The sequence below is a fragment of the Lutzomyia longipalpis genome, chromosome 3 (genome assembly GCF_024334085.1).
Source record: "Lutzomyia longipalpis isolate SR_M1_2022 chromosome 3, ASM2433408v1".
Lineage (NCBI taxonomy): Eukaryota > Metazoa > Arthropoda > Insecta > Diptera > Psychodidae > Lutzomyia > Lutzomyia longipalpis.
Genome location: NC_074709.1, coordinates 4,547,295 through 4,575,203, shown reverse-complemented (window position 1 = coordinate 4,575,203; position 27,909 = coordinate 4,547,295). Strand labels below are relative to the sequence as shown.

Below are 27,909 nucleotides of genomic sequence, written 5' to 3'. Positions count from 1 at the left end.
ATTTCTTCTCTCTCACACACACTGAAATCCGTATCTTTCATCTTGTTTTCTCTGCAATACAACGCTTTCTTATGTTTCAAATCATGAGGGAAGTCTCGTTTTTCGTTGCGCACATGGATATATGTCAGATAACTTCCTACGGATCGGTGGGAAATGTCTTATGACAGTCCTGGGGTTTGTCTTGGGGTATTGTGAATGGGTGTCCCGTTACTTCGTTGATGTGTCGTTGGTGTCGTTGTTGCTCCGTTGAAAATTTGACATTCACGACGCGCCGCGGTGTGTTGTTGGAAAATAATTAAAATTTAACCCACCTAGCGTCGGGAGCTAGTGATAAAAGGACGCTACTTGTGTTGTGCGAGTGCTAGTGCGACGATTGCAGGTATTTCCGGGGTGCCCACCTGCGGCGATAGCCGTGAAAAATGTGTGATAAAGTTTTGGTGAAAGACGACGGCTGCTGCTGATAAATCGATCTCAATTCATCGCCGCGGCTGCGGTTGACAAAAAAACACAATTTTGTGTGTGTGGCGACCACGAGTTGGTCTCTCCGGAAAGTCATTGAGAAGCGCCCCCCATCCCCGGTCGCGAGGGTGGTGTGAAGTGCTCGGAGTTTTCCTCATTTGTTTTCCTTTTTTTTCGGGAGTGCGCCCCCACATTTGAAGTGCTCCGCGGAAAATCTTCGTGCGACGGATGAGAAAAGAGAGAAGGAGCTGGGAATTTATTGACCCCGCCGCAAACGCAGGTAATTGAAGCAACACAGAGGAGAGGAGGCAACTTCTCACAGTCCAGCGATTGTAATTATTCGGTGTGTCTCCTCCGTTTGGTGGTATTTGAAACAATCGCACGCACACAGGCACCCACGGGGCCGCGTTGGGAAGAGGAAAAATTTCTGTACTCACAAAAATCGTCGCCGCAATTCCCTCCCCATTGAACCAAAAAAAAAGCCACCGAATCTCTTTGAGCCGCACAGAGCACACACCATCTTGGCCAGCTCAGAGAATTCGGCGTGCAATTGGGTGGTGGTGTATGCATCCGCGACTCTGTGTGCGCCTCCACCATGGATGGATGGATAATAATAGATCGCGACATAAGGCAATATAATTAGATTTGTGGGCCTCTTTCCTTATCACCATCTCTCCACCACTCCTCCTCTCGTGCAAATGAGAAGAAAAACCAACCAAGACACGACACACTTCGGGAAACATTCGCAAATCACCACCAAAAATTCCACTAAAAACAGACAATCTCCGTGAAAAATCAATTGATATAGGCCAGCAGTGCCTCACAATTTGTGGGATTCTTACGGAGGAAGCCCAATCTTTGTATCCCTTATAAAATCCCAGAACAAGTTCCTTTTTTTTGGGTATACTTACTATCCTAAATGCATAAAGAGGAGATTGTTTGTTCAATAATCTCTCAATCAGGGTATCTAAATAATATTTTGATTTATTTGATTTTTAGGAACTAATGCATTTATTGTACTGTCAATTGGGGTGAATAGGGATTATTCACAAAGCTACAGGAAAGATTTAAAAAAAAAATCTAGGAAGATATCTCTTAAGAAAGTTTTATTTTTTGGTGATCAATGATTCTTCAGGAACGATTATAGCCTTGGAATATCCCTGACCCCCCCCTCCTCCAATGGAAGACTTTAGTCAATACTTAGCTGAGATAGAACTAAGATAGATAATCTAAGTCTGTCTCTATTTAGTCAATAAATCGATCTCAAAAGACCTAACTTTTACTTGATCTTTATCTTGACCAAGTCCGCAAAAGCTAAAAACTTAAAACTAAACCTTGCTTCTTAACCCAATTCAACTATTATTTGTATTTGTTAATCTATGATTCATCTGGGAAAGTTCTATCCTAGACTTACTTTTAGAACTTCAAAGCTCTTAAGTTAAACCAAGATCTAACTTAACCTATATGTAGGACTCATAAGTTAAGTCAATGATTCCTCCGGAGAGCTTGAATTTATAATTATAATCTAACCTAAACTAACTTAAAGCTTGACTTAAGTTAGTCATAAGTTATGACTATGATCGGATTTAAATCTTAAGCTTGTTTGAGTTTAGTCTACAAGTCCAATCAACAAGATCTAACCTTTAGTTATCTTTCTTTTGGGACTTTTTTTTCTTAGGTTATTAAGAATGTTTTTTAATCTATATTTATGTGGTTCTAGTATGGAAATAGTTAGAACGTCTTATTTGTGAATCTTTATTAACTTTCTTATTTCCATTTTGACTACAATTTTTTTAAAAAACTTTTCCTTAAGAAAATATTAAAAATAATAATTTTATAAAAAAAATTATCTGATTGCTATATTTGTCTCTTCACTTCTTTGTGTATTAGTTGTTTTTGTTATTCTAACAACTATGTGACAGAAGCTGTTTAGTTTCTTTACATTTGAGCTTGACTAAGCTTTGTAAACTGAAAACAATAAAATAAAATAAAATAATCAATGCTGAATTTAATAATCATTCCCAATTCCCAGCATAAAATATCACCTCGCTATCACTGTTATCAAAAGTCAATTAAAGTGATGCAAGCTTATGTTTTTTTTCCCTTTAATGCTTTCTCTTATCATCAGAAACATTGAAGAAGAGAAAAATTAAAGGGAAAATACGAGAGAAAAAAAATGGCGTAGAAAATGAGCTTATTTGTTGATGATGAGTGATCCAAAATTAGAAGAAGAAGAAGAAAAGGAGTCCCTTTTAGCAAATAACAATTGAGAGTGTTTATAAAATGGAGTCAAATAGCTAAAGCTGTGATTTATATGCAAAAACTTCCAACACGGCTGGTTTAGCGTCATCGTTGTCTTTTTCTCTATCTTCTATACCTAACTTACTAAAAACTCAAGACAAGCAGCAGCACCCAAAATGGATTGCAAGTGTATGTATTGGGAAAAGTATGTAGTGTACCTATACCCAATCTTATGCGGAGTTGATCTCTTTCTTCGGTGTGGCAATTCCAGAGGAGTCAAAGATGGGAAAAGAAAGAAAGAGAGGACAGAGAAAAAAAATTCACGGTGATTCTACCTTCAAAATGCGTTCAAATGCTGATGGCTTCTTTTCCTTCACCACCTCCTCCCTGGTCAATGTTTGTATGTTGTCTTATGGTGGCGGTGCCCAGAGAGACGAAGAAAGAGGTGGAAGAGGAGGTGAAGAAGAAGAAGAAGAGTTACCCATCATCTGGCACTCTATTTTGTTCCGCTTCGTATGTCTCTGTATTTCCAACAAAATATTATAAGTATTATATATAATTTTTTCTCATACTTCTTGCCAATACACCAAATGGAGTGTTGAGGCAGAAATTTTCCTTCGATATAAGCAATTTTTGTATTTACACACTCGCCAATCAAATAGAGAAAGAAATTACGAGAGAAGCGCGCCAGAGAGAGAGAAAATGAAAAAGTCTCGTCCCCATTTTCAATTGTTAAACTTCTTTCACAATAACTACACTTTTAAATACAACTTTATGCGCATTTTTTCTTCTTCACGTAAAGTACATACTCCATTGCAAGATTCACAGGTTGTTCTCCATCTTGGTGTTTAAAAGCGAATTCTTTGGCCATAGTGGAAGCATTCTAGCCAATTTTTTCATGTACTTTTCTTCTTGTTTCGGACTTCTTCTTACTTGCTGCTTTTGCACTCACTTCTTTGGCACTCTGATGGAAAAAGACTGGGGGGGGGGGGATTGAAAATGAAAGTATGAAATTCCATTAATTTATTTTGCAAAAAGGAATGTGTTTTCAATTTTTCACAGGTGCTTGAGAACTTTTTTTTCATGCATTCTCTATTTGCATATTTTGAAATTATTTTCCATGTGGATGGAAAGTAAAAGTTATTTCAAGATGCATTTCAATGGAGAATTTATTAGAAAAGAAAAATATTTTCATTTCTTAAAGAGTATTAGATAATGGAGAGAAAGTATTGATAGATTAAAGAACTTTACTTATTCATTAACAAGATTTTATTCAAAGGCTTCCTTTCTTAATAAAAAAAATTAGACAGGTTTTCATTTCTTTTAACAAAATTACTTTGAAAGATTTCAAGATTTAAAAATTTAAAAATTGATCCTGAGAAATCAGATCAATGGTTTTCAAAGACATCTTCTTTTAATAAATCTTTAATATAGAGCTAACAAAATAATTCTTTTTTTTTTTTTTAATTTAGTTCTTCCATTTTTGATTGTTTTTTTTCTATCTGCAAATAAATTTCAAAAAACTTTCTCATAGGTAAATGAAGTAAAAGTACTTTTTTTCCTTTAATTTGTATTGCAAATAAATAAATCGAAAGGAGTTTATACAATTCTCTATGAGAAAATATCTCACACAAAGTAGCACTAGAGACACGCATAATCTTGTAAAGAGTTGAAAGATATTTAATAAGAAACCACCAATTATATTAATGATGTTTTTATGTTGGAATCATTCGGGAAAATGTTGCGAAAATTTACCTTAAAAATGTGAGCAATGACGTCACCATTGCGTTGTTTGTGTTTTTTTAATGCATGAAGCATAAAAATAAATTGTAAACTCCTTTCTTAAAGCGATCTTTTGTTAAGAAAATTTTATAAACTCTGTTCAAATCAATCTTGCACCAAAGCTAAACCTTCAGATTAAAAATGAACTATAAAAGAATAAGAAGAAGAATTTATTTCTCAAAGAAAACGCTCTGATTGGCTGATAAAATCGAACAAAGGGCTTTCATTGGTTCTCTCTCTCTTTTCATGGTGCAGTCTCATTGCAATTTTAATTTGAACAATTTATTTATCAATGCTTTTTAAAATGCAAAATATAAATTAAATAATAACAGGAAAACTTTCTTTTAACTCCCAAATGCTCCTATTTATCCCATTTCACAGTAAAATGTTTAAAAGAAAAATATTTTATAGTCATTCAACCCATTCAACCCATTCAACAAGAATATGTAACCTTTTAATCATCTTATATGCTATGTTCCTTCACCCACAAGGCAAGACACAAGGCTTTCACAACTTACCATAGTACCAGAAAGTTTCATTTAAATCCCCTAAAAGTCCTCAAATTGCCCACAAATCTCTCATCTAACAAAATATTTGAATGAGTTCAAAGTATTGAATTTTGTACTTAAAACAAAGTTTGTATCCTTAAAGTCATTTTATTGATTTTTATTCGTCATGTTTGAGGTTGCCTCAAGTTTTTAAAATAAAAACATTTTAACTATTTGATATAATAAACAATTTTACTGTGACTAATGATTGATTTCATTCATCTCCTTGACTATTTCGAGAGTTTCTTGAAGAAGTATTAATACGGCATTGGAGTGGATTTAAATTACTTTTGATGTTTAGTACATCATATTAATATAGATATTTTTTCAAAGGTTTCTCTGGGGAATCTCTTGGAGCTTTTTGCCCTATAATCTCCGGAGCTTTCATGTGCTTTGTAAGCAATGGGGGGTGGACTTGAAAATGCATTCAAAAGTGCATTTTGTGTGTTTGTGGTACAGCTCTGAATATCTGCATATCGAAGGGTTGGATTGTGAGCCTTTGTTAAGTTGGGGGTAGCCTGGAAAAATTCAGCTCATGGGGGTGGTTTTTTTTTGTACATCTGTGTCGTTTTTTTGTGTATTTGGGTGGGGTTATTTCGATGGCAAAAGGGGTAGAGAAGAGAAAATATATATATGGATGTATGTATGTATCTACAGAATAGCAAGAGAGAGGATGTATCGCGAAAACATCGGTGCTGGTGGCAGTTTCTGTATAAGCCCCACACAGCTAACCACCCCTTTTTTCCCGCGCGCATTGGGGTGAGTTTCCCCGGGAGTTTTGTATTGCTTGCTTGATGCTGCTGCTGTTGCCATGGGTTTGAGTTGTCCGGGAGTTTGGGAGTGTTGTGTATTGACATGGGGGTGGGCTTGGGATGGTGTGGAGTGGATGTTTGGTGGGGGGGCGGTGTGTAGTGTGGGGTTTTTCGACTAGGCAGCCCAGGAAGGGGGGAGGCGGGAGAGAGAGACAGGGGGAGAAAATTCACAAACATTCAAACGAGAAGAGACAGAGAAACGAGTTTCTGTGCTGCTGCTACGATGGGTCGAGAGGGGTTGGGTGGTTTGGGGGGAGGTGTGGGTGGAAACCAGCAATTTCCTCATTCTCCATACACTTCCATCCACCCACTCGTGGTGGTTTTCGTTGTCTCACTCACTCTCGGGGTAACTCACCACTCTGCTCCTGGGGGTGATGTGTTCACGGGAGGTGGAGAAGGTGCGGTGCTTGGCAATCGCCACAAATTTCACTTGATGCTGTGTGTGGGAATAAATCAACCTCTCTTTGTCCTCGCACTCTGTGTATACGACCTATCCCACCCACGCACAATATCCATTCCTGGCTCTCTGGTGTTTCCAACACACCGGTATAGCACTGAGAGCAGAGTTGTTTGGCCCACCCCTCAGTCCACCACACCCAAGCAACCCACCCCAAGGGTAACCCACCCGCTTGAAAATGTTCTCAATAACATATTCAGCGATGCATCGCATTTCGACGACTGCGTACAACATCCGTTTTATAATAAACCACCCCCCAAACCCATCGCAACCCCCTTACCCCTCCCCATGGCGCACCAGCCCTCATCTCTCACCCACTTTGTCTCTCTGTCTGTTGCTTTCTCGCTCTCTGAATTTCCACCATCATCCCCCCCGCATAGAAAACGGGGCTCCCCCAGAGCCACCCACAACACTGCTCACTCACCCACTGCCACCCACATCACCCACTCAGCCTTCGCAAAAACCCCCAATCCTCGCTGGTACGAGTGTTTTTGGCACTGTATGTGTGTATGTAATGCTTCCTATCTACTTCACCGGGAATCATCTCGCCGACGAAAGAGCGAGAAGTACCCAGGGATGGGCTATGGGTCGTATGGGGTTACTATGTGATGTGGGGTGATCGCCTCCACATACTGCACGTACATACAACCTACCTACATACATATAAAGAGGAATTGCAAATAGTGCGATGCCACCAAAAATACACAACAGAGGATTTTTTTTCGAGTATGTGCAGTTCGTTGTTAAAAAAAATGCTACAAGAGTGATTTTCTCATCCCCTAATTTTCCCATTGCAAATTCAGGGTGAGAATTTCCACCACATTCAACCACCCTGTTTCGCCGAAAGAGTAACTACATACAAATAATATGAGAAAGTATAGAGGGAGAGAGAAAAAGCTCATTCGTGATGGAAACCAAAAATACCTACATATTGGAAAATGAATATGGGGTTGAAAATTTAATTTTGCATCGCAATGTTTCCAAAGGGTTTGTTCATTGTATTTTTTTGGGGGAGGGGGTATCATATATTGAGAACTTTGGTGAAACTATTGTCGAAGTGAAACAGGAAACTATATCGTGAAGTTTGTGGAGAGATTTTTTTTAACTCGTGACTAGAAATTCTTCAGTAAATCTTTTTCTTGTGGAAGAAAATTGAAAAGAATTTAAACAAGGAGACTATTCACTTTTGTGCGTGTCATGATATGTTGAAAATCTTGTAGAAGATAAAAAGTTAAAGAAAAGCTCAAAAAAAAAAACAATTTTCAAACTTTGATTAGCTGTGATGAAAAAAGGATTAATTTGAAAAGAAATAGACGAAAGTTCCGCCTATATTGCAACTTATTTTTCCCTTTTAATCGTAAAACATATGCTCCACTGCTTGAGTCAATATTTCCAAGACGAAAAAGTATAAATTGAAGCATTGACGGTATTTGAGGATTTTTTTAGGGAAACAGTTACATTGGAGGCGTGATCTTGTTTTACTTTTGGATACACCTGGATCAAGCATATGAATAAGTGCTTTTTTCAATGTTTCCATGACAAATGATGATTGAATTAAAGCATGAAGCATATGCTTTTGTCAAATTGCGTCCGTGTTTATTAAACGAGCATTTTCAAGACGCAAGATCGTCAAAGCATTGAATCATATGCTTTATGTATTTTAACTAGACTAATAATTACAATAGGGGCGTGGATATCCCGTAAATCATCCTAGTCTTTTATTCAAATAAATTTTGTTTAATATTAAAAGAAATAAAAAGTTCAATTTTCCAATTAATCCCATTTTTGCAAGCCATCTTTTCATTGAAAATTTCATGAAATTCACTCAACATTGCCATGTGTGTGGTGGACACATAAAGGAATGGCGCACAAAAAATTCCTTCAAACAATTTTTATTCAATTTCAGTACAAATGAAAAAAAGCACGTATAAGCGTGTGAGTGTGTGTGTGTGGAAATGGGTAAAATGCACTTCAATTTTGTGGGAGATGAAAGAAGCGTGGGTGGTTTAAAAAATAAATAACATAGCCGTGTCGAGGGTGAATATGGGGAAAATGCTATACAAGTCGCCTGTGGGAGTGAAAATTCACATTTTTATACCATCTAACTACACCCTGTGTATATTGGTATAGTTCAGAATTTTTGAGAGACATTTTTTTTTGTTATGTATAATGGTGATAAAAATCAGGGAAAAATGAATATTTGGACGCAATATAGGGTTTATTTAGCCTATTTTTTATTAACTGAAATGGAATCGATTTTAAAATTGGTGGGTGGACGGTTTTTTTTTTGTTTTAATTATTGTAACAATCATGAATAAAATTGATTGGAAAATTAATTTGATTAATTCTCCCTAGATAATGAGGATTTCCATATCTTTTGTATAAGGAATTAATCAAATTGATTAAGGATTAATTGGTGTAATTCAGTCGATTACTTCATTGACTTTCTATTTAGGGAATAAATTTCTTTTTATTCTTTTCTTGTTAGAAGTTAATCACTATACTGTAGTTTCTGTTAATTTGGAATTAATTTGTGGAGAATTATCTATTCTGTTCAAGTAAGTCTTGCCCCGAGGCTCCACCAGGTAATGACGTAGATGAAGTGAGTGGTAGCCAATGAAAACAATTTGCCAGTATTAATCAGCCAATCAGAACTATTCCTTGAAATCCAGTCTTCTTCTTATTCATTTTAATTTCATTTTCAAAATATTTTTGTAGTTTTTAATACACTGAAAAAACAGTTTGTGCTTCGACTGTCGGTTTTACTACTTTTCTAAGTACCTACTAATTAAGTTGAAAAAGCACCACTTTATTTCTCAAATATCTATATAGAGGCGCTGCTGGTTATATTTTCACACAATATCGCTTTTTTTTTCAAAAACCGATTATTCAACTGAAACTTCATCTTCTTTTTTTTTCTTAGTTTTAGGTTATATTTATTAAACAATAATACAAAATGTGTGGTGTTTTCCTGAAATTCGGCTCTTCCTGGGGATTAGGAACTTCATTTTTTGCTTTTTCAGGAGTTGAGATGATTTTCCTCAATTTTCATGAGAAAAGAAAAAAAGAAGAAGATTATATATCGATATTGAATATCGATATCGATAATATCTTAAAAATCAAAAAAAGGAAGAAGAAGAATTTTGGTGCTTATCCAAGTACAAAATAAGCAGTAAAATGTCGAATTTGGTACTTGAAAAGTTAAAATTCTTTCAGTGATATCATTAGAATTTACATTCAATTTGAAGGTGGGGCTTCGTTGTAAAGTCGATTCCATCAATTTTAAACTTTAAATTTTCCCTTTTTCCTTGAGTACTCATGAAGGTGCAAAAGAAAATGAAAATTGGAATAAATTAAACTTCTTGTCGTTATAACATTAAACCCCCAAAATAACACAAAAATTTTCTCTGACAAACTAAGCAAAAAAAAAGCAAAATGATGGATTTCTACCATTTCTACTAATTTGTCCCCATCCTCCCCTAAAGGGATTTAATTTTTAATCATTTCCCTCATTTTCCGAATTTTTTTTTTCAAGAATATTTGGCGTGTTTTGCAAATTTTATTTCAATTCAAACTAACAAATGGAAAATTCATCATATAGGAATAACTTTTCGTGGAAATCATCCAATTGAATAACTTTTTGGATGCCTTCTCACACGCAAATCTCATCAAAAGTTGCACAATTTTAGCACAAATTTTTGTTTTATGTATTAGAAATCGTGCCATATATTTTCCCTTCGTTGAAATCACATTTTTTTCTTTTGGTATTTTCCCAAATTGAAAATATTTAGTTATCATGGGCATATAAGGGATGGTCACGTTATTTTGGAAACTCGGGGACTTTCAAGAGCGATTTTCAAGCCAATTTTTAAACCAAAATTTTGAAATCTGCTTGCACTCTTGTTAAATGGCCAAATACTGATAAGAATTCAGTATTTTTGATTTAGAAAATAAATTTTTGTGCTCAAAAAATTTATTTGAAATTCTCACATTTTGGCCATTTTGTTCCTGTAGAGTTTCCAAAATAACGTGACCATCCCTTAATTGAGTTAAAAATGACGTGAAGAAATTGTCGCTTTATGTGGGGGAAATTTCTGGTGGTGTTTTAACGCGTATTGGTGCTAAATTGGCATTATGTTGCTAATTTTTGTTGATTGAAGCAAAACAAGTAAAAGAAAAATTTTTCTTTTTGAAGAATTAGCTCGATTTCCTCAATCTTCAAAAAATTAAAAAGAGATTTATTTGTGTTAATCAGAAGCTTAATTTGTTAATTAATTAATGTTTTTTTTTTATTGAGACAATTCAAAAGATTATTGGAATTATGGATAAAAATTTTGTAACTAATGATTTGTTTATTTTCTCTTTGGAATTTTCAGATAACACTGCGCCATTGATGTGAAGAAAAGGGAGTGTTGTGTACAAGGAAAATTAAAGAGAGAAAGAGTGAGAAAGAGAGACAATAAAGCAGCAAAGAAAAGCCCATCAATTGAATGAATAGTGGGGAAAGAAACATAAATATTGGATAATCTCATATTAAATAATAATAATAAATTTTGTGAATTTAATAGTGAATGTGAAGAAGCTTGGAAAAAAAAACGATCGCAAAGACATTTAATAATTGCGGTAGTTTTGTGGTTAATTTTTTTTTTCAAATTTACAACAGACAAAAGAAGTGAGAAAAAAAGATTTTTTGGGTGGTGAGTCTCTTGTGTGCCAAAGAGGCAGAAGTGGGTATTTTGTGTGTGTTTTTAGATGGAGAAAATGGAGGTCGACGACGTGGTCGATTTGAGCATTGCATCGGGCCGTGACGCGTCGCTGACGATAACTCAGTCCACGGCACGTGATTTGCGCGCTTTGACACAGAATTCGGGATTGACTATAACCCCAGCACCACCACCACCACCACCCCCACAGGCTGTCCCCGGGATAATTTCGGTGGGTGTCACATCTGCCATTCCTGCTGTTCCCGGGAACAATAGTAGCGGAGCAACGTTCGCCACCTCTGCATCATCCTCCGTCGTGGCTCCGGATAATGGTGAAGCTCTCTATTTGTTATCTCGTTGTGCAGTGAGACACACATATATGCTATGCTACATACATACATATATGCGGTGTATGTGTGCTCGATGGGGTGTTATGTGGGTGCCTTTCAAGGGGTCTCAAAAGCACATTAACTTACATTTATATTTTGACCTTATCTTTATTGTATTTTTTTTAATTTTATTTTTTTTACATCTTTGTGGGATTTTTTTAACATATTTATTACTGATATTATACGCTGAAAAAATTTACACGACGTGTAAAAAAATAGTTACTGGCGTAAAAAATGTTTACCCGGCTGGTCAATAGATTACCCCACGCGTTGTAAGGAAATTTTTATCATGGGGCAAATTTGTATTTTTTCATTTTGAAGAACAGAAAGTAATTCTATTTTTTTTTTTTACACCTTTGTGGGATTTTTTTGAAGCATTTCTTACAGGTATTTTAGCTATCTTAATTATGTAACTAAAAATCTGAAATATTTAATAACTGATTAATTATATTAGGAAGTTTCAGAATTACTTTCTGTTCTTCAAAAGGAAAAAATACAAATTTGCCCAATGATAAAAATTTCCTTACAACGCCTGGGGTAATTCATTGACCAGCCGGGTAGACATTTTTTACACCAGTAACTATTTTTTTTACACCTTTGTGGGATTTTTTGAAGCATATCTTATCAGTATTATACGCTGAAAAAAATTACACGATGTGTAAAAAAATAGTTACTGGAGTAGAAAATGTTTACCCGGCTGGTCAATAGGTTTCTCCACACGTTATAAGGAAATTTTTATCATTTGGCTTTGTATTTTTTCGTTTTGAAGAACAGAAAGTAATTCTGAAACTTCCTAATATAATTAATCAGTTATTTAATATTGCAGATTTTTAGTTAATTAAGATAGCTAAATCTTTGTCAGCCGGGTAATTTCCAGACGATAAATATTTATTTCTGTGTTTAAAAATAAGAACTTTTGACGTTTATAAGCTTTCATATTGGATTTAGATGTGTTAAGGGAGAGAATATTTATCCAGATTATTCCTTAGTATTATTTATTATTATTTGGAAAATTTTGTCGAAGTTTTACATGTTTTGGGTTAAAAAAAAATCTGAGCACATCAGGGTTAATATGGAAGTATAAAAATTTCTCAAGATGTCGCTGGAAAATAATTTTTTTTCTCTTGCAAGAAAGCTTCAAAATTTTCAATTCAAATTACAAGAATTCTCCATTTCTTTTAAATTCAATAGTTTGAAAAATTATTTTGACTAATTAATTAAACTAATAAACCAATAAAATCAAATTTGTTTTTCACAATTTTGAAAAAAGAAAATTAGAAGAAAAAAATGCTTGAAAAGAAGCTTCTAAATAGTCTTTTATTGAATGAATTTCAAATGTATTTTTCATTCAAATAATTTTCCTAATAATTCCAAAACAGTGTTTAAGAAATAAATTCCTAAAGGAAAAGGAAATTAGTCATAAAGTAGCAAAGAACATTTAATTTTATTATAGTCTCTCATTGAACAATGAAGAAATGTAATGTACATAAAATAGAGTCATAAAAATCCCTATTAATTAGTCAAAAAGTATACGTTTCTATTAAATAATATTTAGCAGATGCAAGAGCTACATTTAATGAACATTTTAATGGGAGGGAAAAAAGAAGAAGAATTGCAGTGAGAAGAGGCGCGCATCCATGCCTAATGAAGAAGTAAAAATGGTATAAATTTCGGAATATAACTGCAATAAATATAAAATAAGTCGGCATTTTATTGGTGCTCGCACTCAAAAGTAGGCCAATACATGAAGCTCTAATGATCTTTCGCAATATAATATGTGCTGCAGAGATACCAAAAGAGTAAGAGAGAGAGAGATGAGGAAAGGGAAAAAAAAAGCTTGAGATCACACGCAAATAGTTTGTGCTGCGTTTGTATTTTTTCATCTTCTTCTTTTATTAATAGATATTTTTCTTAAATTTCTTATAAGAAAAGAGATTAGATCATGGAAAGAAGGGGTGTTTTTGTTAACCCCTTGAATGGGGAAATTTTGTGTGAATTGACAAGGAAAGGATGCGGGATGAGGGTGGTTATGGATGGGTGTGTGTTGTATGTGATGTGGTGTGAGGGGATGGGAAAATAGAAGAGAGAGAGCTTATAGAATGACAATATGTGTGGAATATACTACCCTACCTACCTACATATATGGGGGATGCACTAATAAAGCCTCTTCCTCTTTCACTTTACCACCCTTGCCGCCACCGTTCCCCCCTCTTGTCGCCGCATTGCCCGCGTCAACGTTTTGTACCGAAACTGCATCTCTTCTCTGTGCCATATCATCCCCAAATGCCAACCACCTCCCCCAAAAATGGATATATAGCAGTCGTTGGGCACGATGCAAATCGAACGAGACGTGTTCTACGTCCCCGTACGGAACCCCGCTCATATGCCGAGAGTCCGGACATTGTGCTGCTGCCGGCTAAAATAAATGGTCGCCAACAGAATGGGAATATCGATTCGGAGACAGATGACGATGATGATGATGAGGAAATGCCACCCATTTATCCGATAAAGGAGCTCACGCCGGCCGAATTGTGGGAGAGGGAGCGTGGATTGAGGAAATTGAGGGAGGAGTTGCGTAATGAGGAAACAAAGTTGGTGCTTCTCAAGAAATTGAAACAATCCCAGCAGATGATGAAGGAGAATTTAATTGTAACACCGACAAATCTACCAAATACAAACAACCCACTTGCCGCAATACCAGCGGCCCTCACAAAAGGCACGCTCAGTGTCACGACGACAACGGCAATCCCTCTGCCGGCGCACAACAAAAATCGCTCAGCTATATTAAGGTAAGAAAAAAAAAATATCTGTGAGAATTCTTTTTATTTACCCTTGTTTTTCTTATTATTATTGCTTGTTTTATAAAAGAAAACTTAATGTTTAGAGTAGGAGCTTTTTTTTTTATTTATTTTTGTTGTTGTGAAAATAAACTTTATCGTAAAAAGAAATTAATAAAAAAAAAAGAATAAGAAATCGCCTAAAAGACTTCTCATTTCCATAAGAAATCAGCCTGGTAGAAGCCTCCAAAGTTTCATTAAAAAACAAAAATGTAATTAATGATAATTCATCAATGATTTTTAACAAAACGTTTTTGAAACCAACTTAACCCTTTTTTTCCTTTCTTTGGTTCATACGAAAACCTAAACGTGAAACATTTTATTTTGTCAAATTTTTAAGAATTTAGTAATTTTTCCAATTTGGAAATATATCAAATTCACGCAATAAAGGCCAAAGAAGACGTTCTGCTTGAGAAACTTCCTCTAAAAGCATCCACAGAATAAATATTGTGATACAAAAAGCGCATGTTTCAATGTTTATTCGTTTCACATGAAAGAAACATCAGTGCAAATGTTTCATGCATTTAAAGATACAAAAAACATTATAAGTGTTTGCATTTTTGGGTAGATATTTATTGATTTTTCTCAGCAGATAATTTAAAGATAAAAAAAATTTTATTTAAATTGAATTCTAAAATTTCAATTAAATTGAATTAAAAACAATTTTTTCTTTAAATTTTTAAATAGTATTTTTAATGCGTAAGGTACAAGTTAGCTAAATTGTTATTCAACTGTTGTCATTTCTTCGTAATAAATTATTACTGAACTGTACACATTAATAAGGACTCTAATTGTACGTTAATAAATACCATCTTAATATACAGGAAATGTTTGAGGTCATTGCTTAATCAGAGAGAGCTTTATGGCATTAGTTTAATGGGTTGATTAGGATCAATTTTTGGTTAATAATTCTGTGTGATTTTGAACTATTTTTATTGGTTTTGTTTTTTAATGGAATTAGAACGATTAATATAAAATAATTAATCTTTTATCCTTTTTTAGAGTTTTGGTTTATTTTTAAAAGAATTTCGTCTATTTTGTCCTTATTTATTGTTCTTGACAACTTAATTAAGACGATTAAGACAGATCTCTACAGGTTCTAATTCAAAACTCGATATATTTTTAATTTTCGAAAATTCTTGAATTTTTATTTCATAAAATTTTCATTTGAACTAAACCTTAAATAAAAGGGAGAATGACATTCAGAAAAAAAATCCTTTGTGAATGACTTTTGCAGAGGACAACCAACCCCAGGAAGAACCACGTCGGTTCTACCACCACCGAGAACTGCAGCACTCCCAGGGGGTGCAACACTAACACCTGGACCACCCCATCGTTCGTCCATGGGACACACGAGGAGCAATTCGAATCTCACGATAACGCCATCCGTGACAATTACACCCACTAGTGCTCCACCGGCAGGATCAAAGCCACGCAATGTGAGTTGTAATGTATTTCTCCGATTCACTTTGTTCTGCATATAGACTACATACCTACATATATATTTCACTTTTGAAAATTAGTCTCTCTCTCACTCACTTCACTGTGTTTTCTCGCACACACAAATACACGATTAAATTTGTGAATAGATTGCGCACGAATACACCAATTTTGGATGTGGTTTTGCAATATATAATGTAATGAAATACATTTTTCACGACTGATTTTCTCATTGGGCAACATTGCTTCTTTTTTTTTCTATCGGAATGCCACGAGGAGAAATTTATTACATATTTGAATTGAAAGAGGTTTTGGGAAAAATCATTGGAGTGCAATGGGCCTAATTTTCAGAGGGATTAAATGGGGGTTTTGTTAAATTACCAAGAGTGTAGAGAAGAAAAGGAGCTAAAGGTTTTAGGATTAGTTTTGTAGGTTTGGTTTAATGAGGGATGAGGAATAATTAAATAAAGAATTAAAGTTAGAGAAAAGTTCGCAAATGATTGAAAAAAACAATTTTTTAATCCAAAAAGGATTCACATCTTCAGGTTCTTTTATTTCAGGAAAATAGCCTTAACTTGTTCGGTAGCCAAGAAAACTGTTTTGATATCTAAACATCCAAAATTTAGGTTTTTTAGAGGTCAGAAAAAAATGTTTTTAATTCCAAAATTACATTTAAAAAATTGAATTTTTTATTTCTAAGCCTTAGAAAAAGTCATACAAACGTTAGAAAAACCATCAAACGTTCGAAATGAAGCATCAAACGTTAGAATAGAAACAACAACAAATTTAGAAAACAATCGTTTCATTTTAGGAAGAAAAATGTTTGAAAAAGGAACATAAAGGTTTAGAAAAGAAGATTTTTGAAAGTTAGAATGTAAATCAAACGTTAGAATAAACGTAAAATGATAGAAAACCGTTAAAACATTATACCTAATGATTCTAAATCGATAAAAGAAAATTGTCAGCATAAACTTCTAAGATTAGAATAAACGTCACAGGTTAGAAAAAAAATGACAATTTTTTTAAAAAAATAACCGTCAAAACCCCTCCCAATAGATTTCTGGCTACGCCCCTTGTTTTCTTTCAAATAATTTATTTAAAAAAATAATAATTAAAGGATATTCGTGCGTAAAATAATTTTTTAATCAATTGGCATTTCGGAAAATGAAACACAGTTGAATAAAAATTGAATTAAATAAATAAATAATTAGAGAAAAAAGTCATATAAATGTTGAAAATTGTTTAAAAAAAATTAACACCCCTTAATTAATTTTTTATTCGTAAAATTTGTGTTTTATGAACAAATTGAGAGATTTGTTAAAAAGAAAAAAAAATGTAGAAAATGTTTTGTTAATGAACTAACACAAAATGCGCAAGCAGCTCACTGTTTCGGATAATTCGAAGGTGCCAACGGGCAGTATCAGCAGTTCTGTGTCGATTACACCTGCACCGTCTTTACCTTCTAATTCAGGAGACCAGGTAGCAAAGGTTTCGGTTTTTTTTTTTAATATTATTATAATGCTTAAAAAACCTTTTTTTTGTTTTTTCTTCGAAATCTTTTCTTTGCAAATCAAAAAAGAATATTTTTGATTAAAAAAAAATGCTTCAACTTCTTCTAAATTTTATTATTTTTTTTTATTTCTTTAAATGAATTTTTATTGCATTTCTAACAGCTTGAATTGATCTTCCGGGAACGAATGGAGCAAGAAGATAATTATTGTTTTGTTATTTAAATATTTTAGGATCGATCGACACCACGTGATGATGGACAAACCCCAGCACAGAGGCAAGCAGCCGCTAAATTGGCGCTGCGAAAGCAATTGGAGAAAACTCTTCTCCAGGTGAGATCCCTCCTTCCCAAGAAAATAAAGAAAATGTACTGGTAAGCTGACCAAGCTTACGAGAGCTGTGTTTCTTTCAGTGTACCAATTTTGTGAGAGCAAACTATAACGCAATTTAATTTAAATACATGCAAAGTCGGGAAAAGTTGAAAAGTCATCCCCCAAGAAATCTTTAAAACGCCATATCTCGAGAACAGCTCCATAGATTTTCGAGTTTGAGCTATCGTTGGAAAGGTCTTAACCTCAGCTATAACATATTAAAATATGAAGTAAATCGATAATGGCATTTTCGAAATATTCGAGTTCGAAATTTTCGAAAATTTTGATTTTGACTTTAGCGCCTCTCGTGGTCATTTTTCGAAGTTGCAATGTTCTAGACATTTGTAGGGTTTCACGAAACCTTTCATTTGCGCTTGAGTTGATCAAAATCGGACTAGTAGAACCCGAGATATGACATGTCAAAGTTGGAACTCAATATTTTCAAAATGGCGACATAAATTTTTAAATTTTTTTTTTTATAAATAGATGTTATAGTAGGCTATAATATATCAAAAAATGAAGCAAATCGATAATGGCGTTTTCGAGATATACATCGAAAACTCATCGAAAATTTTGTTTTTGATTTTTGGCTCCCTAGCGGTCACTTTTGAAACTTACGATGTTCTAGAGAGTTGTAGGGTTTGTTGAGAGCTTTCATTTGAGCCCGAGTTGATCAAAATCGGTCAAGCCGTTTTAGAGTTATGGTCGATTTTCGATGAAAAATTGTGGGGGCCATATTGACTAAACGGCTTGACCGATTTTTGAAAATGAGGTATCGTTGGAAAGCTCTTGATGACCCCTACAACATATAAAAATTTCAGATTTTTAGCTATTACAGGGGCTGAGATATAGCAAAAACAAAATTTTGAGGTTATTCAAAATGGCGGACGCAGGGGTGGGGGGTAAAATTTGACGTCATAATCTGACGTCTTCCAGTCGACTTTTAAACTTTGCCGTTTACCGCAAGTCTCTATCTATTACCGTTCTCTTGCAATTTAGCGATTGTTTCCGGACGGACGGACGGACGGACGGCCGGCCGGAAAAAACTTATTTTTGGCGCATACGTTTTTTGGAATGTGGGGACCCTAATTCGTGATCATCCCAAGTTTGAGCCCGATCTGACGACTTTCGATTTTGCTCGGTACACAAAAGCTGTGTCTGAAAGAAACACAGCTAAAAACATTAATAATTCAACCTCCGCCCACCATTTTGAATCTTTTAGAAGAATAAGAAAGAAAGAGGTTGAGGCTTTAAACAGAATTTTTCTTAACATCAATGGGGGGGGGTATGTTTGCATTTTTTTTTTTTAGATTCCACCACCTAAACCACCACCACCCGAAATGCACTTTATACCCAATCCGAGCAATACGGAGTTTGTGTATTTGCTGGGGCTGGAGCATGTTGTGGATTATCTGACAAAGGACAAAAAGAGCCCGATGACGTCGCAACCCTTCCGGTGTGCACAGTGCAAAATCGATTTCACACCTGTTTGGAAATGGGAGAAACAGGGTAAAAGAGGAAATGATGCTACTTTTGTCAAAGACATTTCAGGTTTATTCATTTGCATTAAGAACACTTTTATAAATTAAGTTTTTTTCTCCCCCTTAATTCCCTTCCTCGAATCCCTAAACCTTTCCTCAATTGCTTTATATTTTATTTATTTATTTTATTGGTTAATTAGTTGGTTTTGGGACTTTTTTTTTTGAAGGATAAAAAGAATTTAATTTAGTATTATTAGTCGCAATCCTTTCTTTTCCATCACCTTCCGTTTCTTCATAGAATAAACAAAACAAAAGAGAACAGAGTTGGATTAAATAAAATATATTTTTTTAAAAATGTAGTTTGTAGATAAAGATAAAAGTTTTTTTCACAAAACTTGAAAATTTAACGAATAAAACTAATTAAACTGCATTAAAGGATAATTCTGAATGATTTTCCGATTTTGTGTCTTGCAAATTGGAAAAGAAATCTTATTTTTGAACACAGATAAAAAAAATTTAAAAAAAAAAGTCATTTCATTTGCTAAAATTTAAGTTCTAAAATTTCTGAAGATTTCAAATTTCTTGATAATGTATGGAAATTTAAAGAGAACAATTAACCTTCTACGAAACATTAAAAACTTTATATTTTCCGGAAGTAAAGATGAGAAATTTCAATTTTTTTTTTAATCTTTTGCCAAAGAAGCTCTAAGAACTACGAAAAGCTGCAACTTCTTGGCATGAGTATTGTTTAAAGGGTGAACAAGGAGTTAGTACATTGGTTTTAACATCTAATAACTTTTAAATATGTTGAGATATTCAAAGATTTCTGCCACTAAAAATTGCGAAAATTCAAAAAAAAACTATCCGGTTTTCGCAAATTTTCTTCCGGAAATTTTTCATTGAATCTTCCAGATCATTAGAAAAATCATTTTGTAAAGTAAAAAGATTATGAATTTAATGAAAAATTGAATTATTTTTTTAAGATATTCTATTTTCCTAAATAAATTGGAATTTTGAATAACTATATAAAGTCTCAAAAGTCACTCTTGGGCAGAATCAAGAGAGAATCTCATTCAGAAATCTTCATCAAAGTTAATCAATTTTGTTTCTAATGTAGAAAGCGATTCACAGAATATTGAATAAATTAATAAATTAAATAAAAAACAGCCTAAATATTTAAAAGTTTAAAGAAATATTTTAAAATCACTAAAATAAAATAATCTTCTATTGAATTATTTTTTGCAAATAAATCTCTTATCTGGAGCAAATCCAACTCTGTGCTTTTTGAGTTTTATTTAGAAAAAAAAATTCGTCATTGCACATTTATTATTTTCTCCCTTTAACTGGATGAAATGGATCAAACTAACGTGTTTCCTTAATTGGTAATTCCGTTCCGTTGTATGTATATAGCTGGTAAGGACCCTAAGGTGATCTGTGAGCAATGTGTGACGACAAATGTGAAGAAGGCCCTCAAGGCTGAGCACACAAATCGCCTCAAGACGGCCTTTGTGAAGGCACTACAGCAAGAGCAGGAGATTGAGCAGCGTCTCTCGACGCAGAGTAGTCCGTCACCTGTTGAGACGCACGGACCCAGTGTTGTGAATAATCCAGTGGCACCGCCACCACCACCACCACCGGGTCCCACGAAATCGCAGACTCCAACACCTTCAGCCACACCAACACCTCGTCCCACACCTACGCCCCCAAGTCAGCCAACACCGCCGCCGGCAAGTTCAAGGTAGGAATTTTATACTTTAGGGTTTTCCCTCACTCTCTCTCTGTTCTCGAACTCCACTTGTTTTGTACTTGGATTGGATGTTGTGTGACCCCATGTAGGGCAAGCTCCAGGCGAGAGCTAAATGGACACAACAAGATGGTGTAGAGGACACTTTGCCAAAGAGTTTATTAATTAATCTGTATGGGGGGAATTGATTTTCATTTTACAAACTTCCTTGCGGGGATATTTTCATTTTCATTGAGAGATAAATTGGAAATTTTTGGTTTGTGTTTTAGGGGAGGAGAATTTTCACTTTAAGAGTGATAATTTTCTCTTTTTTTTTTGTTTATTTTCTTTCAATTGTCGCCTAATTATTACCTCTGTAAGGGAATAAAGTGGATTTGTATCAAACTTCTGAACAGGGTTGGGCGGTTTGATTACATTTTAGATGCTTTTTTTACATGTAAACTTTTCTTTACATGTTTATTTTACAAAAATTATGTAAAGAAAAATATTGATAGCAAAACATTTTTTTAATTAAAAATAAAATTGCAAATAATTTGTAAAATTAAATGAACAGCAATTCCAGAAAACAAAACATTTTGATCAGAAACAATATTGTAAAGAATATTTTTCGCATCACTTTCGAGAAAGTTGATTTTGGGCGGAATTCACTACTCAGTCGAGTTTAAAAATTAAAGTTGGTTTATAAGTCGGTCTTAAGGTTTCAAGTCAATTTTTTAAATCTGACTTAAAAATTTTAAGTTTTAAGTTCCAAAAAGTGCATCTGACAATTTCTAAACCTCAAAATCTGTAAAATGTTAATCTGACTTAAAAATTTCAAGACCGACTTACAAATTTTAAGTCAGACTTAATAAAAAAAACTGACCTAAAACCTTAAGACCGACTTAAAAACCGACTTAAATTTTTAAGCCCAGCTGAGTAGTGAATTCCACCCTTTATTAAAATTATTTATGATTTTTAGAAATACGAATATAATTAATTTGTAAGGGGTTTGTAAATTTTCATACTTTTATGTGAAAGTTCATTTCCAGGTTTGTAAAAATTTTTTTCAGCTGAAAGTTGAAATTGAACTCATTCGCTTTCTTCATCCCATTCTTTCTTCATGAAAAACTTAAGTCATGGATCTAAAATTTCCTAATATTTTAACTAACACTCACGTTTTACCTTTTAAAGATGCGTTTCTGACCACCCAGTAATTTAAAACTTTTAAAAAATTTACAAACCTTTTAAAAATTCATATTTTCCGTAAAAGTAAAACAATCAACCTGATTTAAAAAAAATATATTTTTTGGTTTTTCTCCAATAATTTCTCTTTCAATTATTGTTTTTTACAAATTATTTACATTTTTTTTTACATTTTTGTATACTTTACATGAAAATTGTAAAAACCATGTAAACAAGTAATTTTACATGAAATTGCCCAACTCTGCTTCTGAAGCTCTTTCTTTGCTTTTCCAAATTTTTTTTTCTGCAAGAAAAATGAGTTAAAAACTATCACAGAATCCTTAAAAACATTAAAACTTTTACACAAAAATTGATAAAAATAATTATTTGAGGGTAATTCCCAAAAAATATGCGTCATAACATATTTTTTTCTTCATTGAAGAGCATTAAGAAGAAAAAAATATGTTTACATGAATAATATTCTCTGGAATAGTTATGGCTCATTCGATAAGAAAACCCTTGTCTTGGGTGATAAGGCTCTATCAAAAAGTCTCATGGATTTTTTTCTTTTGCTTTTTTTTCCTCTTTAAACCAACATCTGCGTCTCTTGTTTTTGGTGTGATTTTGCAGTCGATCTTCGAGGCATGACTCACAATCGTCGAATGCATCGCAGTTTGATAAATTCCCTGCCGCCCAGCTTGGTGCTTTCAACAATCTTGCCAATTTGAGTAATTTAGGTAATCTAGGTAATCTAGGTAATCTGGGTAATCTCGGGAATCTCGGGAATCTCGGAAATCTCGGCAATTTGGGCAACTTGGGAAATTTGGCCAATACTCCAACAGGAGCAGCGGCAATGCAGGCACTACAGCAGCAATTCTTTAGAAGTAAGTTCAGAAGTTTCTTTTATCTGGTTCTTCTGGGAGAATTCTTGTGGGGAAAAGTCGATGAATGGGATTAATTTTTAATGCTTCGTTAATTAGGTTTGCAACAAGGACTCGCAGCGGGAAATGTTCCAAATCACATGATGCAGTTTACACCATTCTTGTACTCCTATCAATTCTTGATGGCTCAAGCAGCTCAAGCAGCAGGTAGGTGGATTGAAAGACAATTATTTTGAATTGATAAACTTACCTTTAATGTTCCTTAAAAAGAAAGGAAGAAAAGCTTCTTAAGAACGTTAAGAGAAATTTAGGAAGCTCAGTAAAAAGTTTGAAAAGGATTTTTTGACTTAAAAAAAAAGAGAAAAGGCGAATTTCCTTGCTTTTCTTTGGTTTCTTACTGCCTAAAATATCGTTAAAAATGTTTTTTTTTTTAAAATAATTATTCTAAATATCTGTTAATGCCAAGTTGGGCTTTATCCGGAAGAAATTATTCGGATATTTGGAAATATTCGGATGATTTGCCAAGGAAATTCAAATATAAGTTTAAGCCTAAAAATGTTAAATTGAAGCATAAAAACAATTATTTCAAACCCAAAATTACTTAGTAAATATAAGCCGAAGGGTTTTAAATTCAAACTAACCAAATTATTAGGTTGTTTTTATTTAGAAATTAAAACCAAAAAATTAGTAAATTAAACCCAAAAAAAAGACTAAATTCAAACCGATAAATATTTGTTTTTCAGTCTCAAAACAGCACAGATTGAGGAACAAAATTTAAAGAAAAAAAAACATTAAAACCTAAAAAGAATCATACCTAAAAAGGTCTAAATTCAAATCGGAAAGTAGTAAATTAATGCTAAAAAGTAGTAAATTGAACAAAAAAAAAAGACTAAATTTAGACCAAAAGGTCCTAAATACGTTTTAGGATTTTTTCGGTTTTGAGTTGTTCGGTTTTAAGCAAAAGATGTTTATTTGAAGTTAAATATTCAGATCTTTGAGAATATTCAGACGATTCGCTTAAAAACCAAAATATTCACTAGATAAACATCCCTTGACTAATACACGTCGAAATCAGCAAGATATAGGTCTAACTTGGCACACAAACTTTTTTTATACAAAAAACTGGACATTTTTCAACAAGAAAACTATTAAACTTGAAACGTCCAAATGAAGCAAATTTTTTACTTAAATGTGAATTAATGAATAATTTTATTTTATTTTAAAATTAATTTCTTTCTTCTTCCTAGTTAGCAATTTTTTGGTTTTATCCGTTGAAATCAGCAAAATATGAGCCTAAAAAACCTATTCAAGCTATAAAGAAGTTAAATGAGTAATTTTTGGGTTGGTTTCAGTTTGAAATTAGACTTTTAGATTACAAAAATTAAAAGTTAAAAATTTCCTGATTTTTTTGTGCGTCAAAATCAGTAAGATTTTGGACAAAATTTCACCGGAAAATCATTTTAAAAAAAATTATAAAACATTGACTGACTTTGTACGTCGAAATCAGTAAGATAGAGAACGTATTTTAAAACAAGTAGGATTTTTATTTTTAGAAATTTGACTGACTTTATTAAATTAGACTTAATTAGTTTAACAGAAATTGATATAAATTTGATGATTTTCTACAAATAAAAATTAAATAAGAAATGAAAATGTCTCAAATTCTAAAAACAATGATTCATTCTTTGAAAAGAAAAGCTTTCTAAACACTAAAAAAATCTTTTAGTGAGCAAAATTTCATTAAAACCTCCGGAAAAATATTATTTTTAAAAAAAAATCTTGAATTTCAGCTGCTGGTAAAAATACAAGCTTGGCAGATATCCAGAGAGCTGTTGATTTGCGACAATTCTTTATGGATATGAATTCCCCACAGCCACCGGGGCCGAGTAACAATCGTCAGAACAATTGGAAGACATAAGTTCTTGAGGGATTTTTTTCGTTCGTTCGTTTTGGAGTTGTGGGTGTAAGAAAATTCATCGTTTAGGATTTAATTTACCTAATTTAATAATTTTTTTTGAAATTTTCCTTTATGGACTTTGTTGCGCCGTTTTCCTTCTTTATTTCAAGTCAGACTTCTTCTCAAAGACTTGAATTTGGTTTTTCTGAGAAAACATTGGAGAACTTTCTGTTGCGTTCTCCCTTTTTATCAGTATATTGAGCACTAAAAAGAATTAATATTGTACTTTTTTTTTTGTTTCGGACAAGGCGATTTTCTGCACATTTTGATGGAGTTTCTGATATATAAACATTTAAAAAAAGAAATGTCAATGAATGAATTTTAATGATGCGCGAATGAGATGGAATGTTTGGAGAGCAAAAAAATTGAATCTCCAAAAAAAGGTTTTAATTTGCGGGGAAATTTAATGAGAAAAAAGATATAAAAATAAAAACTGGAAAATGGGAACACAAAAAAAATATTTCGACACTATATTTTTGCACAGAAAAGTAAATGAAAAATATCCTAAAGAAATTTTCTTTGTCATTTTCTTGCTAATTTTAAAAATTAAAAAAAAAAAACAAATTTATGGTATTAAACTCGCCAAATTGCGAATTGAAGAATTTTGAGAATTTTTAAATTAAAAAAAGAAAACTTTAGTCGGTAAAACGGTTTTTCTTCATTTTCTTTTTTTTTATAAATATAATTTAAGAATCTTTTTTTTTTCTTTACAAATCTGTTGTTAAAAAAAAAGAGAAAAAAAACTTGTGATAATGACGAAACAAATGCAGCAAATTTTCATTTCTTGTGGTTGTTCCAAAAATTTTCAAACTAAAACTAATTTAAAAGAAAAAAAATGTGAAGACATTTTTTTCCTATAAATAAAAGAAATAGAAAATAAAGGAATAGAGATGCTTAAAAATAGTGAAAAATTTGTATAAATAGAATGAAAAACTCTGCAGATGAAATAGAAGAAAAAAAATTCTAGAACATAGTTCAGTCAATTAATAAGTAAAAGAAAAAAATCTAGAATATTTTTTTTCCAAGAAAAATGAGAAAAAAAAGGAAAATATCGGGTCTATGTAAATTTTTGGAACCATTTCTCTCTCTTTTCATTTTTAATATTTCATTTAAAAAAAGAATATAATGAATTATAAACTTTTTTCTTTAATGATTTTTTTTTATTATTAAAAACACAAAAAAAAAGATGAAAAAAAATACCGAAAACACCGAGAAAAATTAAATTTAACATGGAATTGAGTGTCTTTGTTAACAGAATTAATATTAAAAAAAAAATACGTGCGAGGAGACGAACACTTAAGATAGAAAAAAAATGACATTTTTTGGCAAGAAAAAAAGAAAAGAAATATAAATAGCTAAAAAATCTGTAGAAGAAGGAATCGCTGTGTAAATAAATTTGATGGTAAAATGATTAGTTTTTAAGGAAAAAAAAAACATCTTAATCTTAATAGTTGTGAAAAAAATGAGAAAAAAAATGAAAATCTCCATCGAAAAACTTCTTTTTTATTAAGAAAAATATTGTAAATATTACAATAAACATTTAAAAAAAAATCATTTTTTTGTATCTGACTGAAGAATTACATTATAAAAGAAATAAAGAAAAAAGATTTTAAAGCAATTTCACGAGAAATAAAAAAAGAGATAAAATCTTGAGAATGAAAGAAAGAATATAGAAGATTCAACAGAATAAAAAAAATGATAGAAATTACAATTTTCAACGTGACCGTGCGTTTGAATAAGAAGAAAAAAATGAAAAGCTATTATAATTTAATTTTTAGTATGAAGTAAAATAAAAAAATAGGTAAAAATAATTATAAAAGGTAATTATTAAAGAAAAATGAAACTAATATTTTAGGTCTATAGGTCAGTGAATTTGCGGTATGAATGCGTGTGATCTTTCTATTTTTTTCCCTCTTTTCCCCAACATTTCTGTATGCAAGAGAATTTTTGAAAATGTAATAAGAAAAAGAAGATAAATTTTGTGAGTAATGCAGGAGGAATCAACACGATAAATTCCTATTAAAAATACATAAATATAAAGAAAAGAATAAAAGAAAATGTAAATTAATGAGTGAGCAACATTTTTCACACAAACACAGACTTTCCTCCTTTGCCAGGAGGGCAAAAAGGAGAAATAGCAAAAGAAAAAAATATAATAAAGTGGAAAAAACGATGAAAAGAGGAGTTATAAAGTAAAAAAAAAAGAAAAGAAAAGTAAACCACTAAATGAACACACGATAATTTATAGGTGTATGTTTCCGGTTTTCCTTCCACTTTTGTGTGCTATTTTCATTCTTCATCAATGAAAGAAGTAATAAATTTGTAGTTGATTGAATACAAAGTTGTTTATTTTATTTCTGGTTTTTTTTTTAAATTTTCTTCGTGAAAAAAAAGTTTGAGAAAAATTTGAATTTGATTTTAGGGTAAAGTGTTCTAATATGGGACATTTGATTTGCAGAAAAAAAGGTAAAAAAGACCTATAACACTGATAAATAGCGCCCTCATCTTCCATTAAAATGCATGGTGATGAATTTCGGAAATTTTGTATTATTATAGGTCTGATTAAAAATTTGTAAATCGGTCTTAAATTTTTTAAGTCAGATTAACAAATTGCATATTTTTCAATAAATTTTACAATTTTTGAGGTTTGGAGATTGTCAGATGCACTTTTTGGAACATAAATGATTAGGGGAGAGCGGGGTTAAAAAAGTCACTTAAGGGTTTAGAAAATGCTCAAAATATCATATTTCCCAAACAGATAAAGCGAAATGTATAGCTCAATTCTTTAGGATATTTCTTACTCTACAAGTCCTTCTCAGATCATTTTGTTCTCTCTAGCTAGGAAATATGAAATTTTAGGCCTTTTCCAAACCCTTAAGTGACTTTATTAGCCCCGCTCTCCCCTACAAATTTTTAGTCAGACCGAAGAAAACTGACTTAAAACCTTAAGACCGATTTTAAAACCGACTTAAGTTTTTAAGTCCGACTGAGTAGTGAATTCCGCCCGTTATTTCTATTTTTAAAGCGACATTGCCTCACATTTTCATTTATAGAGCAAAATTGAGTGAACCGATTTTGATGAAAATTTATGGGAATCATATTCAAAGAAAACTTAAAAATTAAGTTTGCTTGAATCA

At 32.7% G+C, this 27,909-nt stretch overlaps 1 protein-coding gene across 11 annotated transcripts; it reads left to right on the top strand.

The window, feature by feature from the left end:
- Positions 1-214: 214 nt before the first annotated feature.
- LOC129791536 (transcriptional repressor p66-beta) lies at positions 215-27,107 on the top strand. 11 transcript variants are annotated; one of them, XM_055829706.1, is made up of 11 exons: positions 215-739; positions 10,676-11,334; positions 13,712-14,180; positions 15,466-15,667; positions 17,073-17,156; positions 17,411-17,509; positions 18,859-19,057; positions 20,440-20,767; positions 22,565-22,818; positions 22,915-23,022; positions 24,606-27,107. In XM_055829706.1, exons 2-11 carry the CDS (start codon positions 11,052-11,054, stop codon positions 24,731-24,733), a joined length of 2,154 nt encoding a protein of 717 aa, XP_055685681.1. In that variant the 5' UTR covers positions 215-739; positions 10,676-11,051; the 3' UTR covers positions 24,734-27,107. The 11 variants fall into 11 exon arrangements, with proteins under 11 accessions (XP_055685681.1, XP_055685678.1, XP_055685675.1 ...); XM_055829703.1 differs by having other exon boundaries at positions 222-739; positions 17,073-17,147; positions 18,859-19,099; XM_055829700.1 differs by having other exon boundaries at positions 222-739; positions 18,859-19,099.
- Positions 27,108-27,909: the final 802 nt, after the last annotated feature.